The 16,417-nt window shown below is 51.3% G+C and overlaps 1 protein-coding gene across 1 annotated transcript in view; it reads right to left on the minus strand.

Moving 5' to 3' along the window:
• Positions 1–4,181: 4,181 nt before the first annotated feature.
• The window catches only part of MICALL2 (MICAL-like 2), a gene marked incomplete at its 5' end in the record, with an annotated part of 12,774 nt that continues 538 nt past the window's right edge, over positions 4,182–16,417 (minus strand). The window contains 14 exons of the mRNA XM_010132630.1: positions 4,182–4,279; positions 4,369–4,415; positions 5,030–5,144; positions 5,485–5,558; positions 5,918–6,008; positions 6,600–6,723; positions 7,206–7,261; positions 10,032–10,181; positions 10,694–10,809; positions 11,110–11,185; positions 12,013–12,188; positions 12,388–13,059; positions 13,392–13,513; positions 14,144–14,304. Coding sequence (XP_010130932.1) covers positions 4,182–4,279; positions 4,369–4,415; positions 5,030–5,144; positions 5,485–5,558; positions 5,918–6,008; positions 6,600–6,723; positions 7,206–7,261; positions 10,032–10,181; positions 10,694–10,809; positions 11,110–11,185; positions 12,013–12,188; positions 12,388–13,059; positions 13,392–13,513; positions 14,144–14,304 — 2,078 coding nt within the window. The remainder of the gene's footprint in view (positions 4,280–4,368; positions 4,416–5,029; positions 5,145–5,484; positions 5,559–5,917; positions 6,009–6,599; positions 6,724–7,205; positions 7,262–10,031; positions 10,182–10,693; positions 10,810–11,109; positions 11,186–12,012; positions 12,189–12,387; positions 13,060–13,391; positions 13,514–14,143; positions 14,305–16,417) is intronic.

A 16,417-nucleotide genomic window follows, 5' to 3' on the forward strand; every position in this document is an offset into this window, starting at 1 on the left:
TACTGCAGAACTGCTTCTTCCTTGGATGAAGAGGGAGACGATGAAAGCCAATTTCCCTTTGTGCTCATGGCAAATAATTTGGAGAATTCCCCTTGTTTACTCAGAACTGTTAATGATGCGTCAGAAATTACCTCCGAGATTGTAATTAAAGGAAACGGCAGAAGAGAGAGACATACACACACGCACACACTGCTAATCACAGCTTCATCTGCAAGTCTTGAAGTGCTGGAGCAGACGGCAGCCTGCCCGTCACCCCAAGCCTGCAGAAGGACCCCCGAGAGCCTCCTAAACAGCAGAGGCGCAGGAGTGCAGCCCCCAGGCCCCCTGCAGTCCCCTACACTCCTCTTCAGCTACAAAGCAAGCAGCAGCAGCACTCCCGGTATCCAGGAGCTGCCGAGGCCATGAACCCGACTGGAGGCCATCAGGAAATGAGCAGGAAACTCAGCCCCCTTAAAACCATTTTGGAAGTGGAGCAGCTGACCTAGAAGAGTAATTAAGCTCTCTGTCATCACTGAAATGCAGACACCCACATGCACAGCGCAGCGTATCAGTCAACCCCCTGCTAGCCTGACCTCGGGGCTCGGCGTCTGATGAGGCTGGAGCAGAGCACAGTCCTTTCCCGCGGAGAACGGGGAGGAATTTGATTCCTGTTTGGCTGCAGGAGGGTGCCCAGATTCCCTAATTACTCAGGAGTGACCACTATGGAGAGGCAGCCAAGAGCTGGATTCCCAACGCCTCCCTCCTCACTCAGCCCCAAGGCCAAATCCTCCTGCTTTGTCTCCTGGAGCACTTCCATGAGGTGAGCAAAGCCGCTTGCACCAGGAGAGCAAACGGGGGTCAGGCAGGGGAATCGGCTCAGCTGAGAGCAGCCAGCTGGAAAAAAGCCGTTCCCTTTCTCCACCTTAGCCAGCAGCTTAGTTCGTCCAGGACTCATTTTAAACCTTGGATTAGGAGAGTGGTGGAAATGCAAAGCCTTTGAGTCCCAAATTCAAGGTAGAGGGTGGAGGAACAAGCTGGGTTGTCCTCATGTTCACAACCAGCAGTCGTCTGGGTGTGCAGGAGCTGTGGTACTGTGGCAGCCTGGTACCGGTAGACCCTGGCCACGACCAGACAGCACTTCAGCAGCACAGACAAGGGCTTGGGTCTCAGGGCAGGATGCCTTGGGATCACTGCTCCACTATTTATCTGCCCATCTTTGGTGTAGAAATTACTGAGGTCAGTCTTGAAGTCAGCCTCACATCAGCCCATCACCTCCTGTCCTGATGGCGTGGCGAGGACAGCTGAGGCCCTGTCTTCATTCTCATTCTCAGTATTTCTTTACCTCGAGACCACTTAGACCTTTTAAACCCACACAGCATTCCCAGCTGAGCCTCAGGCCCCCTAGACCACAGACACCATCTCCAGCAGACTCCAGAGAGGAGAAGCAGCAGTTTTCCCTTCAGAACCGCTCGGAGGCAGGTAGGCACGTAGCAGGCAGGTGTAACGGGTGCCTGATTTCCGGCAGCAGTTGGCCCTCTCAAAAGGCAAACCCTACAGCAGGTCAGACCATGCACTCACTGCCACCACAGAGCCCCGGGGGTGGTTATTTAAGTGCCTTGTGATCGATCACGTTCCTGTGGAGACCTATCTCCTGCCTGCCTGCAAAGCGGGTGAAGGTTAAACTGCCCCATAGTTCCTAGAGAGGGAAGGATCAGATGAGTTTGGATGATGCTGCCTCCCTCAAATCCATGCAAACGGAACTTCTCAAGGTTGAAGAAGCTGAGCCTGAAAAGGTGAAAGCCCAGCAATAACGACAGCCTGGGATAGCTGTAGGAGGGACCTACTCATTAGGAAAAGTATTTCTCTCCTTCAGCAGAGGTGTTTTCAGCTCGCTCCCTCTCAGCTGGCAGCCCACACAGGCAGGTTTAATTCTGGGGATTTGCTGCTCGTGCACAATTCTGGAAGAGGGGCCCTCCTAGCTGCCCTCACGTTTACACACAGCCCCAGGAAAAAGCGAGCTTCCCAACAAGCAGACCATGATGGCATGGCACAGAAATTCAGCCCCTGTGGTCAGCACGTCCCCCAAAACCAGCTTGCCTTCCCCTCTGGGTGGGCACGCACTAACATGGAGCAAAGAGTGTGATGACAGCACTTCCATCAGCATTTTACCTGAAGAAACCGAAATTCAACCATTCGGGTCACCACTGGGTGTACCACAGTACAAGTACAGAAGAACAAGCTCTGCCTCTCGTCCTCTCCCCAGGACTACTGGTTAGGCTGGAACCCCCAGCGCTTGGGGACATGTGTGATGCTAAAGCACGGGGCAAAATGCACTTACCTGAGAGCTCAGGGGAGTCTGACACGTAAACAAAATCACTGAGAAACCCCTTGGTGCTGCTGCTCTCCCAGGGCCTGCAAGCTCTGGGCAGGGGACCCTCTCCATCACAGATACCCCAAGCTCCTGCTACCACTCACAGCTCTAGAGAGGGATCGACAGCGCCCACGGCAACCAGGGTAGCTCACACCCAGTTACCCACACCCAGTCTCACGCTGGAACTCTTGAGATTTGCTCCAGTAAATCTTTATTGGACAAACATATATGCAGGTACAGGGTGTCCCACCACATGTACAGACATGGCACATGCTGTGGGCACCAGGAACCCTCTCGGGCACTCACCGAGCACACCCCTGCGGTGCCCAGGGCAGGCTGCCTGGGACAGAGAGTCCCACTGCCACCTCGTGGGTAAGGGACGCATCGCCTCTGCTCTGCCACTGGGCACAGCGGGCAGCAAACCTCCTTCGTGGAAACTCTTATGCCCTGCTGGAGAACAGGACCTAGAAAAACCTTGAAGGACCTGGCCTGGAGGGAGGAGGGAAGTCCACACATACCAGAGCTGGAGGCACCATGAATTAATCTGTTCTTTCCCTGCCTGTCTCCACCCCTGCTCCCCTGGCTGACTGGGAAGAGAGGGTGCTGCCCCACAGGGCAGGTGCCTGGCTGCAGTCACTGGACTGAGGGAAGAGTAGAAAGACACCGCCAACAGCCCAAGATCTGCCCATACTCTCCCGGTCTCACCGAGGTGAACCACAGCACCCCTTGAGGGCGCTGGCTGTCCAGGAGCTGAAATACTGGTCCCCTGCAGAAGACTCATGGGTGAGGCAAACCCATTAATTCCCTTCTGCTCCCAGTTAGCACCAGGTGGTTAAAAGAATACTTCTGTTCGTTTTCAGCAGTATGGGCCATGGACAATGCAAACCTGCTTCACTGTGCAGTCAAGAGACGGAAGGAAGCTACAAATCTCCCCCACAGAGGGAACGAAGCAGTGAGCAACCCCTCATGGCTCTGAGAAACCAGCCTACTGCAGCTCCCAAAAGGAGGTCTGAAAACAGAGCACTACTGCTGAAACCACACTACTTCTGTTCGTTTTCAGCAGTATGGGCCATGGACAATGCAAACCTGCTTCACTGTGCAGTCAAGAGACGGAAGGAAGCTACAAATCTCCCCCACAGAGGGAACGAAGCAGTGAGCAACCCCTCATGGCTCTGAGAAACCAGCCTACTGCAGCTCCCAAAAGGAGGTCTGAAAACAGAGCACTACTGCTGAAACCACACTGGGTCTAGGCCATCCCACCCCACAGGTACAGAAGTGGTTCTGCTCTCTGCCTCCCCCAGCTGTGGGCCTGCAGCTCCAGTTTGCGCTGGTGTAACAAGGGGGAGACCTCGATCTCTTTTGCCCCACAGCACCTCCTCCTCTTGTCTCTCTCATCCTGGCCAAAGACCCACAGTGCAAGGAGGGAGAACGGCCCTTTCACAGAGACCAGGACAGCGTTCTTGGTGCAGCCCTGGCCGACATGAGTGTGGCACCGTGGGGAGACCTGCAGTGCCATGCTCCTGCATTAAGGACAGTGATGACCCAAGCAGTGGGTGAGCTCTGTCCTCCTGAGCTGCCGGCGAGGCTGAAGCCAGCTCTGAGCTTCCAAAGAAGGAAAGCAGTCTCAAAAGTCCATCGTCTGGGAAAGGTATCCATGGGCTCCATACCAGAGCCAGAGGGGACTCACACTGTCCCTCTGGTCCGCAAATCTGCAGTCTCCGTGTCAGGGAGCAGAGGAGCCTCATCACAGTCCTGCACGACTCCAGGAAAGCAGCACTGAGGAAGAAACATACCTTTGATGGCCCTCTCTGGGCCACTAGGCAAAGGAACATCACTCCTGAGCTTTACTCTTATTCTTCTGCTTCCATATTTTGGACAAGCGGAACTTGTTCTTCCTCTTCTCCGACTCCTGGCTCTCAGGAGTTCCATCTACAAGAGAGGGAGCAGACAGAGCAGGTTGAGACCCACAACTCCAGTGCCAGCCAGTGCTGCTCCATAAGAGTAGAAAGGGCCCTTACGCAGCCTCTGGATCATGTCTGCCAGCATCTGGTCCTCCTCTTGCTCTCTGTAATGGAACACCATGGCATTAGAAAACTTTGCCGTGTTTCATAAGGTGGCAGACACAGAAAACCATGCCAAGACTACTGCTACTCCCCCAGTCAGAAATGACCAACCTCCATAACACACCAAAACACCAAGCAGTTAGAGGAGTCCTAGACATCAGCAAATTGCATCTGGTTCCCTTGAAAGCAAGGGCCTGAGAGGGAATTTCCAGACCGTGGCAGTCCAGCACTGCAGCCAGGAGGCCCTTCCCCCGTCTGGCTTATGAATCATGTTCCCAGAGTCCTCCTGCAGTTGCCATGCTGCTTCCATCTCCTCACCTTCAGCCTCTCTTCCCCTTGCTTTCTACATTTTTGCAGCCCTTGTCCTCAGAGCAGCACTATCCTGAGAGAGCCCTGAACATGGCTGTGCTCCTGCTCCCAGTTTCTAACAGCTGCCAAGGAAGCAACGGTAGCAGCATTTAGGACAAGATGGTTGGTGACAGGTTACCACCCACCTCTCATGGAGCAGAAGTCTGCATTACAGCCATTCACGCACGCCTACAGCCTGGGCAGCAGAGGATCTACCATGGAAGTGATCTCTGGTATTGGCTCATCTCCTGCCACCGAGGGCCCTCACCTGAGTCTGTCCTCATCCAGGCACTCCACGATACTATTCCGATCATTGACCGTGTTTACGTACAACTCCAGAAGCTCCTTCTCTTGCTCCTTCTCCCTCAGTGTCTTTAGTTCCTCTGCACAAGACAAGGGAAGCCCATTGGGTGAGTATCTCTCTGCTGTGGCTCCTGCCCCCACCCTGCTCCAGCAAGTCCCTCGCAAAGGCCCAAATGTTAATAACCTCAGGCTCAGGAGCACATCTCACATCCCCTCAGAAATGGGGAGGCAGGTGGGCAGATGTCACAGGGAGTCTGCACCTGACAGCCTGAAAGCGCAGCCTGCAGACACCCTGCAGTGAAACTGCGATCCCTGGCAGCATCACTCAGGTCTGAAGGACATTCCAGATCTGACGTGCAGAGCAGAGGGCTCCACACAGCCAGGGGCCAGCAGTGAACCCTCAGTGCAACCCATCCATACCTGGCTTGCTCATGAGGTGTCGCAGCTCTGTTTCAATGTTCCACTGCTGCTCCTCCAGCTTCTGCTGTTTCATCCTGGAAGGGACCACAGCAGTGATGAGTTACTGTCCCTTCACACCCCAGGGCTGGACCCTTTTCCTGTCATGCTAAAGCCTCATCTCTGCATTGCCCACCACGTGGGCAGGGCCTGGCGGGCCAGGGGAAATCTCCCTCCATCCCATTTGTAAGGTTTCCCTGCCCACGAGTTCATCACAGACCATGGCTGCTCATCAGTGCTCAGCTAATACCTCAGGCAGTTCTCAGATGTCCTCAAGCCCTCTCTCATCCACCAAGTGGCACATTAGTTTTGTGGGCTGCCACACTCCCTCTCCTCACTGCTTACTGTTCACAGGTGAAGTGTACAAGCACATGGGTGAACTTCTGGTTGTACTTACTTGTACATCAGCTCTGATTCCTGTCTGAGCAGCAGCTGTTTCTCATGGATCAGTTTGAACCATTCCACCATGAGGGCATCCTCAGACTCGTCTGCAAAGGAGACAAAGGGCAAGACTCCTTCAGAAGCTGCACCAGTTCAGTCTCTCTGGCTCAAATACACAATCACTTGAGGGAGAGTTTAGGATACTTATATGAGTCACAGTCAGCCTTAGAGAAAACAGCTCATCTTTGGTTCTCTGGGTACAAGGGGAAGGATGCAGATCACTCCCTGCAAATTCACAGAAGGTGCTCACGGATACGCTGCTAGAGAGCGCCCACCTCGTCTTCCATGTGGCCGGCTCTGCCATTCTGAATGAACCCACTAAGCCCTGTGGCACTGGAGCCAGCCAGGATGGCCAGTCTGGCTTGGCATCCAAAACCCAGATCAATAGTGTCCTTCTGCTCCCAAAACTCCCTGATCTTCAGCCAAATAAAGGCAAGACTTTGCTCAAACAATCGGTTAGGAAAGAGCCACAGAGGGTTCAAAATTCCCAGGGCTTTATCTTGCCACACCAGCTACCTTTGGTAACCTGGTGTCTCACATGTAGCGTGAGTTCCTAGAAATGGAGTCAGAAGTGCCCAGTGGTAGGACACGAGCCTCACACCTCCCCACCACAACAGAGCCGGATCCGTTTTCTTTACCTCCTTCGCAGCCACGCAGCTGCTTCTCCAGATCAACTCCCTTCAACTCCAGCTCATCCAGCTGCTTCTCAATGTCATGCACTTTCTCCTGGATTTTCTCCTCGGGGAGGTAGTCTGGGTGCAGCTAGGAAAACAGAAGTAGGAACAGATCCAGCTCAGTGCCCTCAGACTCCCTGTCAAAGTCCCAGCCCCAACAGAGACGGGAAATGACCTAAGGAGCCCAACTGCAGAGCCGTGTCCTGAAGGGTCAAGTCAGCAGAGACACAGAGCTGGCTGCTCAGAGTGGTGGCCAGTGCAATGTCACAGCGCTGTGATATATCCTCTGTAAGTGATAACATCTACCCACGCTTGTCAATCCACAGACATTCTCCCTCCTTTTTGGGGGGACACAATGGCTACCACAGTTTTGTTTGGCTCTGTCTTATTCCAGCTTCTGTTGTCCCCTGCATGGGACATAACTGGCAGTCTCTCCATCTTGTCTCTGTCTCAGAGCCTTTCACCCTTTCCTTGGCAACTCAAACCCTCCCAGCAAGGCAAACCGAGATACATCCAGCAGGACACTCAACAACCCAGCCTGTTCCCCTTACACCTGGTTTCCAGCCATACCTTAGTTGGAGACACCACTTCAAGGCTCTGGATGCTTTTTGGAACAGAGGGTTTAACTAGAGGGGCGAAGAAAACAAGACAAAACCCAACACAACAGATGTTAAATTATTGTGTGGTGTAGGACAGTGCCTACACCACCAGAGAGCATAAAAGGTGCCTGCCCCCCAACACAGAGCACCGAGGACACGCACGCATTGCACCCCTGGATTAAGGTGAGAGCTGTGTCCGTGGGAAACAGCACAGCCTGATCTAGTCCTTGTGGCTGGACACTCAGAAACCCCCCGGTCACAGCGTGCTGCTTTCATCCTCGAGGCACAGGCAGTCACCTAACTCAGGTGTCACTTGGGACCTAGCACCTGAGAATATTGACCTCCATGTTCATTCATTATCTGATTAAAACTCAAAGATACTTATTGTGGCAAAAACCCTTAAAGACTTCCAAAGGACAGAACAGAAATACTGGGTTACTGTCAGAAGAAACACCAAGATATACTTTAAAATGCTTCTCTAGTGCTCCTGTACAAAGAAGTATCAGAAAATACTGATGAAACAAGGATGGTCTAGGGGACCTTAGCACAGGTCTCAGGAAACGAAGGTTCAATTCCTTCCACAAAACACTTCCTAGGTGAGAAGTCCCTTAAGCCCTGCTACACAGCATTATTTAGGCCCTGGACACCTATTAAAATCAATGCTTAAACAATGTATATTTGTTCCGCTGTGCCTCAGCTTCCTCTGCCCAACTGTGCTGCAAGGATAACTACAGAAGAGTGTGAGGTACTGGGATACCCGAGGGGCTGGGCTGGATAATTACCACAGAGAGAGAACAGAGGCGTACGTGGATGATGTGATAAGGAAGGAAAACTCTAATACCAAAAGAGCATGGCTGGAAGGAAAGCAGCAGCGGTGCAGGCTCGGCACACACAAGGAGAAAGACAGGACAGACGGACCAGGGGAGCCTCAGGAGAGCCTCTGGCGCTTGGAGCCGAGTCGAGGAAGAGTTCAAGGACAGCTCTCCAATCGCCCAGCCCTTGCTCTGTGGCATTTCCTAGGAGGAGTGCAAGAGGAGCAGATGCTGGATGTGGCACTCAGCTGGGTTGCCCCTGCACTGTGGCCTCTGTCAGTGTACTCCTCCCTCTGGCTGCCGCTGGTGGCTGCCCTACCTGCGACTCACATTCTCTTAAAGATTCATCCAAAAGAGACCTAGCCTGCCATGAACAGTCTGTGGCCACTGCCTGAGCAAGACACCCCTATTCCAGCTCAGCCCTGCATCTCCAAGCTCCTTCTGAATGATCTCTGCAGCACCTCTAACCAAGACAGAAAGCTGCACCACCAATCATGAGAAGACCAAGGTCACTGGAGGGGAAGAGCTAGAGAAATAACACTCTCCTGACCAGCTCAGGGTCTGATATCCCCTGATATCCTCAAGTTCTGTCTTGACAGACACAGGATGCGTTGGCTGATTGCCTGCAAACTGGAAGTAGGACAGTTGGCAAGAAAACCCTGGAGCCTCTTTTCTCAACAGAAAACACCACCCACGCCAAAGAAAACGAATGACCTACAGAAACGCTCACCATCCACAGCCCCCGCAACACAGACAGGATTACGGGCAGGAACGGTAGCTGGCAATTCACAGCATCTCTCGGAGTGCTGACGTGAAGACTTACACAGAGGAGCAACAAGTCTGTCCTTAATCCACAGGCTGCCATGTGACAGCAGCAGGAGAACAGCTGTTCAGGCAGCAGACTCGCACACACGTGAAACACGGGGAGAGGCTGCTGGGGAAGTTTCCCACAGCGGGCACTCCCCAAGAGCAATCACTCCGCTTTAGAAAGACAGATGTAAAACCAGCCGCCCTTATCTTAACAGCTCACTTCCTGGGAAAGATGTCACGCTGAATCTTGTGGCTGAGTCTGAGGAAAAAGGAGGGAAAGTTCTGGGAATATGCTGGCAGTGAAGGTACATTACACTTTTAAAATAGACCACGATCGGAGTTGGAGTGCTTCGTAGCTGTCAGAGGTGGAGGCTAAGGACAATGCTGGAACCAGCAAACACTAAAGCATGAGGCCACCGAGCCACTGCTTGCTCCCAGACAAACTGCTTGCCACATCCTGCTTGCTCCGAGACAAACATCCTCCTGTCGTGAGGACCTTCTAGTCCAAACAGATAAGACAGAGCCAGATGGGCTGAGAAAGCAAGCCACGCAAACAGGACAGCAGCAAACATTGGGTTAGTTCCAAGAAACTCCATTTGCATTGTGGTGGGATATCTAGGAGCAAGCATGACTGGGCAAAGGAGAGGTACACAGTAAAGGTGTAACTGAACATATGGGAGAAAGAAACAGGATTAAGGGTAGGGACATACTGGTCAGAACTGGTCAGGACATCTTTGAAAGTCCACAGAACAGCAGCCTTGGCTGCTGCTACCATTAGCCTCGCCAGCTGGAGTCTCTGGATGACAGTCCTCTGCATTCCTTTCATTTCCCAAAGCCTCTCGACTGGAGAGGAACAGAGACATCAACTAGATCCCAGTTCCCCAAATTATGAGATGGCCTTTTTCATAGCTCTGAGTCTAAAGCACGACAGGGCAGTGACCTAGACAAATCCCTATTTTAATTCCTTCCCTTCCCACTGAATTCTCTGGCCTGGCTGGTTCCTGCTTAGGCCAGCTGGCTAATAAAAATTAATGACATAGATTTTTTCCCCCATGACAACAGCCACAGGCTTAGCCTCAGAAAAGTTGGGGACACATCTCCCATACTGCCCACTCAGGCTGTTTGCTGAAAGTGCGGACGACAGGGTGCCTTTAACCATGCAGAAGAGACCTTACCTGTGGTAGTGCTTTTCTTCAACTGGTTGCCTTCTGCCTCTTTCTTGGCAGAGTCCCCAGGGTCTTCCCAGCCTTGCTTTGAATTCTGACAGCTCTGGATTAGCTCTGAGCTGGGGATCAACCTCTTCTTCATGAATCCACCAGATGAAGCTGGATTAAAAAGCACAGAGAGGTTCTGGTTAAGAAATTTCAACCCTCATCTCACAGAAATCCCTTTATTGCCCAGCATCTCTGGCACTCACCACTAGCCACCTTCATTTCTAGTCTTAGTTCTCCTCTCCTGATGAGAGCGAGGGGCACAAGCCCAAAGGGAACAGGGAGAAACCACCAATTGCAAGGCCAGAGTATGAGAGAAAGGTGGAAGAGAAGAATAAACAGTTGGGAACCACCATCAAGACTTCTCACCATTACACACTGAGGCAAGAGGAATCTTGCTAGCTGTCTGCTGAAGACAGGGACCCTGTGTAGACCGAGTCCCTCTCCTTGGGGAAGGATAGTTCTCCAAATAAAGGCACCACAGGGCCAAAGCGGGTGCAGAGAGCAAAAATCCCTGAAATCCAGGCACCATCTCCACCACCACATTCTTCACATATGCCTTGCAGCACTAACGCCTGTCCCCTGCCTGACTAGCAAAATGAAGGCAAAGCTTATACCCTTCATACCAGAGTCCTGCTTTGCTGGTGGGACAACTAATGGACTTGGCTTTGTCTCCTTGTGTGCTGGGCTCCCTGTTCCCACCTGGGAGTTATCAGCAGGTTTCTTAGAGCCACCTTGGTCTCTGCAAAGAAGAAAGACAAAGGTAGGAAACCACTCCTCTTGCAGTTCTGGCCATCCCGGGCTGCATCTCCATCTCTGGGATGGTCACACTTTTTTAACGAGTCCAGCAATCTGGATTATGCTTTCCCTCCCCAGAAATTAAAGCCTTTGCCTTTTCCATCAAATTGCTGAAAACAGAAGCATTAAAACACCAGGGCTCTTCCCTCCTACGTGCTCACAGACCTGCAGCAACAAAGACAGGTGCAAACGTGGACATCCCCATTCACTTGTCACAGAGACCTGCCAGCTCCAAGACACTCACTTGTTGGCTACAGGCTTCAAACGAGATCTCCACTCTGCTGGGCTCTCAGACTTGTCTTCACCAACATTCGCACTTTCTAAAGGGAGGAACATAGCAAGATAATATTAGATCCAATAAAAAGAAACAAGCCAGATTTGAGTCTCAGGAGGATCTTAGGAGATAAGCCATGTGCTGGAGTAGATACTATGATGTTATTGCAGCAAACCAACACGAGTTCAACAAGTTTAACATGAACAAATTCACGTACAATAGGTAGTAAATAACCTTGGTGGCATTTTGCTCCTTTCAGCTCAAATGCTCTAAAACCTACACAGCTGCAGAAACATGGGCACATTGTAAATGAACAGACACGTTCAACAGCAATATAACACAAACAGCTCAGATCTCAGAGGCCAAAGGATGGGGCAGGAAGGGGGAAAGACAAAAATCCCACAAGCTCACTGCAGAGAGATACTGCTTCTGGCCCCCCAAAAAGAAAGGCCATCTGGAAGTGCTTAAGACACCAGGTACCCCCAGAACATCACCCCTTGGCCTACTGCTCAGTCACCATGGTGGAAGCTCGGCTCAAAACAGACAAGGAGGCCAGGTGAGCCCCAACTGCAATTGTTAAATTATCCTGAAGTTCCGGCAAGGTCTCCCATCTGGGAAAGTTTACCTGAGCCTCTGAAATCCACCATGATCCCAGCATTTGATGACAGCTAGTGAAACTTCAAACACCTGGAGATCCTCGGAGAAGAAAAACTCACCATGCTAGCGTCCATAATGACACAGGGTCAAAGGGAGGTGTGTGGAGCCCCGGCACTCAGAAAACCCTTACATGGTGGTACAGACAGGAGGCACAGGAGTCACTGACCCCTTCACTGTCCCAGCAGAGCTGCCTGTGAACCAGTCAGTCATCCTCACCTTTGATGCCTTTTGACTCCGGCTTGTGCACAGAGTCCACGGGTTTGCTGGCAGCCTGGCTCTTGGGCAGAGGCTCTCTAATCTTTTCTTCCTTTAATGCCATGCACGCTGTTTTGTTGGACTGTGCTTTTGGAGCCAGACTCTGCCACTGAGAACTGGTGGGAGAAAACTTGCCACTGCAAAAAAAGAACAACCTAGTGAGTCTTTTTGGAAAGGATGGACCTCTTTAAGGGCCTGTTTCGTTGAGTCCCTCTACATGACTTTAAATCTCAGCCCCAAAAGCAGTCAGGGAAAGGGAAGAGAGATGCAGGGACTTCTTGAAGTTACCCCAAGGATCATCTTCAGAGTAAAAAGACAAAGAGAAATAGCACTCACCTGCTGGATGTTGAGGAGCCAGTGGAACTGAGTCCTCCTGGCCTGTGTGGAGAGGTGTTTGATCCAGCCAGAGCCTGTATAATATGGTCACGCGCCTGAGCCTTCTCAGCATTCACTGGACTGACCTCGGTAGTGGTTCTGGCAGGGGCAGTTTTAGCAGGGCCATGAGAAGAAGGGACTTGAGTTTTAGTGTCAGAGGTTTTATTACTAGAGGACTCTAATGACTGCAAAAAATTTTCTCGAGCTTGCTGTGTTTTTGTTGTGGAGATTGTCCAAAGGGAGCCCGATGGGGTACCTTCCCGGTGATCTGTTTTATTTCCCAGTGTGGTACCTTTGCAGTCACCTGATTTATTTACAGCTGAAGAGGACCATGAAGTATTTACACTTTTGAAGCCAGATCTTGCAGAAGATGAAGCAGATGGCTTGGTTGAATTAGCAAGACCCTCCTGGCTGGGTTTCTTCAACACCTGCTCCGTTTTCTTGGGTTCTGCTGCTTTCTGGAATGCCCTGGCAGCAGTGGGGGCTGGGGTACTCTCAGGTTTGTTCCCAGAGCTGCAGAGACCAGAGATCTGGACATTGTCTGGCTGCTGGTGGCTGGAACAGATGAACGTACCAGGCTCAGGTCCAGCTTTGTAGCTTCCAGGAAGAAGCACGTTCCAACACTGCCTGCACCTGTAGATACAAAAAGTCTCAGAAAACAGCCTCCAGAGCACTGGGAGGCCACTGACACACAGCTGAGAGCGCAGGCACAACTCCACCGTCAGCACAGGGAGGGTGAAGGTACCACAGTGGCAGTGAGCAGACCCTGTGTGCACATTCCCCAGGCACCAAAACAGGAGCTGCTGATAGCAAAAGGTGTGGATGAAACTAGACCTGTGCAAAGGGTTTCCCCTATGCGCAGGTCAAGAGCAGGCCCAGGTTGCCTCCACTCTGAAAACCACGTCCCAGACCACTCTCCCTCCAGTCCCTCTGTGCCCCACAGGCCTATGGCCCCACTGCTGTACCTGAAGCAGTTCCTGTGGTAGAGCTTCCCATCGACTAAGTAGCGCTGCACCAGGTGCACATGGTTCCCGCAGATCCCGCAGCTGCTGCTAGGGACATTCCCACTCTCTGCCAGGATCCTATTCTGTGGGGAGAAGCAGTGGGTGAGCAGGCAGCACCGTGGCCCTGCGTGAATCTCCCAGGCAGGTGAACGCTTGGCATGCACAGCTGGTTGGCTGTGACAGAGAAGTGATGTCCAGAAAATACCTGTTCCGCTAAACCCTTGTTCGTACAAAGTGGAACAGCCCTCGAGAGGATTGAGTATGGGGCACTTGTTCCCACAAAACCAGAAGATCAGGGTCTCTGACTTGAATTAGCTGGGAAAAAGCCTTACCCTTTTGAGAGAGGAGCTTCCCTTCTACCCTGTTTTCATCCCTGCTCTACTTTGAAACTGTTTCCAAGAATTTAATCAATGCTTTCTAGCAAAAAGAATACATTCTGTTCAAGAGCTCCATCCCCAAGATCTAGGAACAGCATAGCCAAGTCCTAAGACACCCATGTCCTATTCACCACTAGATGAATCCCAGCTGACTGATGGCTTTCCAGGGACCCCCATCTGAATGTGTGCACCAAGCAAACCCCTGGATTAAATCCCCCACAGTGAGCAGAAAACTTAGAGACTAAGTCCTCTCCATTAGGAGCCTTGAACTAGCCTATACTCCAGCTCACTGAACAGACACAAGGAATAAAGAACACCCCAAAACACACTCCCTACCGTAGTGACTGGGGAGGTTTCTTTTGGCTTAGCTCTGGCTGGTGGGTGGGCAGGAGGCAGTTTTGGTGGCACTGGCTTAGGAGGCTCTGAAACAGCTTTCTTCCCAAGGGGCTGCTCCTGAGCTTCAGAGGAGGGACGCTTGATTCCAGACATGCCTCCAACTGGAATAAAGAAGGGAAGATTTTAAGGGAACATAAGGAAAATCCATGAGCTTAGGAGTAATTTATTGTATAAGAAGATCCAACGGTGTCTGACAGATAACATGCAAAGCATACGGAGACACAGGCTTCCTTCACCAGCAGTTCTGTAGCAGAGTGAGGGGCAAAAGGCAACCAGAGTGTTTTACCAACATTCAGCTGAAATTCCTCACTTTTTAATTCTCAGGCAATTCCATGGAGGGGAATGAAAAAGTGGAAAAATACAAAACACCATCCATCAATAGTGTGAACAAGACCTTGGCCCACAGTTTGGCTTGAACCGATTGCCATTGAAGCAGGCACTGCTGTTAGGTAGGACAGTGAAGGAGCTGAAGCACAGACGGTTTGCTTCGTCCGAGTTGCTGTGGTCCACACTTCCTACACACCCTGAACCTTCACTGCTCTGGGCGTCCACCCCACACCCCAGATGAGACTCCCACAGAGCAAGAGGCTTGTCAAAAGCAGATATGACCTCTAAAATAGGGTAATACCACAATGACAAAGACTTGGAGGTGCCATGGTGGTGCTGATGCGGAAACCAAGAACTGCCACAAGAAGCCTGCAAACGGCCAGCCCTCTTTTCTTTGCAGATGAAAAACAAACCCTCTAAATTCACAACAAGCAGAGAAAAGAGAAACTCCAACACACCTCAGTCAAGCAAGGAATGATGCCCCCTGCCAGCACAGGGAGACTTCCCCGGGAAATAAGGCTTCGTGCATAGTTTTCACAGACAAGACCCCTCATCTGTCTCACGGGGATGTTATTTCTGCACCACTTCCTGTTCTGAATGAGATGGCTCTGTGTTCCTTGTGGGACAGTCGAGCCACAGCTTTGTTTTAAGAGCAGCCAATTAAACAGCCACCCGTCTGAAAAGAGGTTATACCCTCACAGCAACCACAGAGAGTCTGGGCAGGGAGCAGAGAGGACACTCAGTTCCCAGCTTTCTCCTCTCGAGAGAGTGTTACCCAAATAACCACCCAGGGCTCTTTTACCACGGCGACTGGTGACAGCCAGCTCAGCAAATGGTTTAGACTCCAGCTGCCCCCTCACTTCCCACTTGTGCCATTTATTGAATTCCCAAAGCCCAGCACAAAGACGGGTGGCTTCAGCTTCACTCTTCTGTAGATGCATGACCTCAATAAAATACTGGCTGCTCGCCCTCCCTGGCCTCCCATGTCCTGCTTATTTCATGGTCCTGCTGGAGCCCATTTTAAGGGCACGACTATGGCATTAGGAGTCTTCTTGGTGTCAGAGGGCACATTCCTGGCCGGGCTCATTTTCAGAGACACGTATTCACCCCAGCAACGGGAATGCAACCAGAGCGTTTTGTGGGACACTAGAGAGTATAAAAATGTGCTGTACTTGATGACGTGGTACGCAAGAGGCTGGGGGTAGGGAGTAAATACTCCAAACAGACCCAGATTCCCACCACTTGGCACAAACATGATGGAATTTGTGTGACTCCAATCACCATGGTTTTAAAACAGGAAATAAAAAATTAAGAGTGGGGAGGGAAGAGGAGAAATAGCATGATTAAATGTGTAAAGAGGTGGAGAAGGGGGAAGAGTTTAGCCATTAAAGGAGCTCACAGAGTGAACTGTGCTTTCTTTCCAAGAGGTAGGACATTTTCAATACATATCTCTCTTCTCCATCTCGATTCACCTTAACCAGTTAAGTCATTCATGTCCCACTTTCTAAAGCTTCCTCTGGAGGAACCTGTGAAATTGGTTTATCGTATTATTTCATTTTGTATGAGCTTATAGCCAAATATAAACCAAGCCTACAATAAGGCTCCTGTGAGCCCAGATAAATTCTCCAGTACGTGAATGTAATGCCTTGGCAGCTCTGTGGCCTGTTTTATGTTTGAAAGTATTGCTATGACCATTATCCCAGTTAAGGGGGTAATTTTCTTCTGCTTCCTTGTACCACTATTGCTGTGCTGTACAAGCCCTACCACGGACACTGTTATGCTGGCACAGCCTCACAGACAAGCTCAGTCTCGTCAGACTGTGTTCTCACCAGCCCTCTCGTGTGGCAAAGACTGCAGCAGGGATGGAGGTGCTCAGGAAAGGAATGC

The sequence above is a fragment of the Buceros rhinoceros genome, unplaced genomic scaffold (assembly GCF_000710305.1).
Source record: "Buceros rhinoceros silvestris isolate BGI_N320 unplaced genomic scaffold, ASM71030v1 scaffold31983, whole genome shotgun sequence".
Lineage (NCBI taxonomy): Eukaryota > Metazoa > Chordata > Aves > Bucerotiformes > Bucerotidae > Buceros > Buceros rhinoceros.